We start from the raw sequence: 3,639 nt of genomic DNA on the forward strand, positions 1-3,639 counted from the left end.
TGATTGATATTGCGTTTAAGTTCGTTTTGCATTTCTCATCAGATTGATTTATAATTTTATTAAGAAAATAAAGTTGTAACATGAACTGCTCCAAAACAGAGTTGTCTTTAAGATATAAAAACAAAATGCACTGCGTTTCCGGATATAAATTAGAGTGCATACAGTAATAAACAAATTGTGAAAAAATTAAGAACTGAATTTTAATATCCAACATTGATCACTGAAAACTTAAATATAAACAAAATACAGAGAAAACCACAGGCGCTTGGCGTTTTCTTTTTATATTTAAAAAAACATTCCCATACTATAATAATAATGTGGGGTATTTTTTTATGTAAAGAAAGTTTGAAAACTTTAAGCGCCTGTGAGAACAAGAAATCAAGTTTAAACGTAACATGCTTTATCTACTTTATTTTTTTTTCTTTGGAGTCCTTCTCGTGGAAATACTTCAGAATGCTTACAAAAATATTTTTGTGACCGATGTAATGCTTTGCATCAAGCTAAGTTGTATATTGAACATAAATATTTGCATTGTCAAACATTCTTTTCAGCATATTACTCAATTATGAAACCCACATAAATTGGAATTCAATTAAAATGATGACATCATATTATCAGTAATTAAATTCACCTGTCAATGTCCAGCTAGTGGAATCAAATTTCGTTAAAAAATTATCAATGCATTATCAAAATATCCCGAATTATAAGTACATCTGTGTTCTAGTCACATGTAAGTTTTATTATGTATCTGACATATTAATGCATTAGAATTCTCTATAAAAAGGAATTTTGAACAGGATAACAATTTATTTTCGTTACGATTTTCCAAATGTCAATAATGGCGGGTTCTCTGATGCCTGTTTTCCTTCTGGTCATTTGCTTCGCTGAGGCTGCTGCATATCACCTCTTCCATTACCACCACCACGGTAACCACTTTAGAAACGTGGCGTATGGAAAACAGGCAGTCCAAAGTTCTAATTATGATTCCAGAAAATGGCCAGCATCGAATGCTGTCAATGGTCTCCTCACAGACTTCGCCCATACCAAAACAGAAAGATTCCCATGGCTTCGGATTGATCTAGGAAAGAACTATAAAGTTCACGAAGTAGAGGTCTTCACTAGACCGGATTGCTGTGGTAAGTAATCAGCAGTCGAAATATCAAACACACTTAATTACCTTGAATACCATGTTTCTTAGTTACCTGCTTTTATTGTATTTATTTTAATGCAATAAGTATTTTGATAGCCCGGTTACCCATCAACTAGCTAATTTCTTTTCATGATCCTTTAAACGCTAGCACACCTTATCTTATCCTCCTTCAACATGTTCAATGAGTAAAAAGTCTGTAAAACAGTTTGTCGTGTGTTGCCACCTTTGTGACGTTTAATAATTTGTTAGAAATTCTCAAAAGTATTATTTACAATGACATATAATTTTTAGCGGACACAAAATATAAAAATGAGAAATAAACCAATTTTGTTAAGGGAGATAATCCACTTAGAGTTAACAGAGAAATCATAAAAATGGGTCTGAAAACGCTAAAACATAAATTTAAACATTAAACAAAAATGGTGGAGGCGGTTTGGAAGGAGGTAAATAACAAACTTTGAAAAACGTCCGTCCTCCAAGGGTATAGATGGGAGAAAAGGCAGAGTGACGCACTAGGTGGTCGGAATTTCATTTGTTAGATTTTGATTGGTCAATCTCTGCCTCTCCTTATTATATTACAGCGCAGGTGTGATCATTTTTATTCGTCTAATTATCATTATAATACAAACAGCCCCCCTCTCAATTTTTTGACAAGTGAGACATATTAGTTGGCAATGAGACAATGATATTGCTTGGTTATTTTCCTTTTGTAAAATAATAAGCTGCTATAATCTGAAAAAAAAATGAACTGAGGGTTGGGCGATGTTTATATTATGAAGATTATTAAAGGGATAGAAATACCGACTTAAGTCGTGTAATATGAAATAAAGATAATAAAATCTGTAAACTCCAGCGATGCTCAGCATTTCAATATTTTTAAAATTAGTTATCGAAACTAATTATTTTAGCAATTAAAATAAAGACATTAAAAGCTGTAAACTCCAGCGATAGTCAGCATATCATTTTTTGATTCGTTAAGTGTACAAAAAAACATTCGCAGCACAGTTAAGGTTACAAATGGAAATATCGGCGATTTTTAAAGATAAAAAACATACTTTATTAGGATTGGCGATTCTTTTTAGGACTTCACTGATATAAAAAAATGTAATGTGGTTTAAATCTACATGTCGGGGACTGTAACCTTAACTGTGCTGCGTTGTCACTTCAGATTTGTTTTGAATTATCAATCCTTCCCCAGTAACCGAGTGGCTAAATGGAAATCTATGAAAACTGTAAATAATTAAATGTATCACTTATCTAAAAAATGAAAAAAGAGTGAGACGCACATATAAACAAGATTAACAATCTTTATAATAAAGTTTTTTTTTCATAAGATGGCTTTAATCTAAGTACTTTTGTACTTTTCTTCACTTTATATTTATATACACTTTAGGTGGCCGACTTCATGACGTTGACGTCAGAGTAGGCAAAACACCGTACGTCATGCATTTTTGTGGCCATTTCTCGGGACCTACAAAAGTTGGACAAAGGTTTTCTGTCTGGTGCCCTTCTGGTACATCCGGGCGATATGTACAAATACAGAACGTCGGGGGATCGCCAAATAAGCTTGACCCGGCAGAAGTGGTTGTTTGGGGACATTTGTAATTGATCAAAGAATTTTCATTTGATTAATTGGGGACATTTGTAATTGATCAAAGAATTCTCAATTGATTAATTGGGGACATTCGTAATTGATTATTGAAATCTCAATAAATTGAATTTGCTTGAAATAAATAATTCTTATATTCTATTTGTTTTTAAATGAATTTTAATGCTTGCCTTTTAAATCAAACTAAGGATATGTTTTTATTACAAGACAAATTTCTCTTAGAACCTTTGCTTCTAAATTGATATCAATCACGTTGCATTGATAGTAATAATAAATTTGTCATAAATCACGTATGCAATCATGTGACACAGTTTCCATGCGAAGAAGTAAAGAGTTGTCTCTGATGAAATGCGGAAAATTGTATGCAAACAAAGAAATAACACCCTATACTTGAAATGAACAGAAAAGCAGTTTACTTATCATAAAAACATTAAAAAATATATGCAAAACAAATCAATGAAGAATTAAATTCATAATAAATGAAATAAAATATTAACACTCACATGAGTTTTATAATCTTGATTTTTCCTTTATATTGTAACCTAAATGCAATTGAAGATAAGAGAAAGTAATGAATCGTCCAACAATGAAAACTGGGAGCAGATCAAGAGCAAACAAAAGTCTCTGAAATCTCAGAGGTGGAACCAAGTGACAGGAAGAAGTACATGTAAATATCGCTAGTAAAAATATGAGATGTTCCTTCACGTTCATTTATTAAATGATATAACTTGTTAGGGCATTTTCGAGGTTGTAAAAATACTGAGGAACTTCTTGTGACGCTTACGTAAAATAGAATTGGAATCTGTATATTTTCCCTTACATATAAAGCTTTTCAGACTTTTTGTTTTTTGTTTTTTTTTTTATACATTTGATGGAAATT

General features: G+C 31.7%; 1 protein-coding gene across 1 annotated transcript; it reads left to right on the forward strand.

The window, feature by feature from the left end:
• The first annotated feature begins 801 nt into the window (after positions 1-801).
• LOC134282611 (fucolectin-like) lies at positions 802-2,898 on the forward strand. Its single transcript, XM_062765010.1, has 2 exons — positions 802-1,136; positions 2,544-2,898. Exons 1-2 carry the CDS (start codon positions 830-832, stop codon positions 2,753-2,755), a joined length of 519 nt encoding a protein of 172 aa, XP_062620994.1. The 5' UTR covers positions 802-829; the 3' UTR covers positions 2,756-2,898.
• Positions 2,899-3,639: the final 741 nt, after the last annotated feature.

Source organism: Saccostrea cucullata, unplaced genomic scaffold, assembly GCF_032062105.1.
Source record: "Saccostrea cucullata isolate Sc308-1 unplaced genomic scaffold, CSIRO_AGI_Scuc_v1 ctg5585, whole genome shotgun sequence".
NCBI lineage: Eukaryota > Metazoa > Mollusca > Bivalvia > Ostreida > Ostreidae > Saccostrea > Saccostrea cuccullata.

Coding starts and splice junctions, on each gene's coding strand:
- LOC134282611 (XM_062765010.1), top strand. CDS start 830: ATGTCAATAATGGCGGGTTCTCTGATGCCTGTTTTCCTTCTGGTCATT. Junction 1,137..2,543: donor CACTAGACCGGATTGCTGTG/GTAAGTAATCAG, acceptor TATACACTTTAG/GTGGCCGACTTCATGACGTT.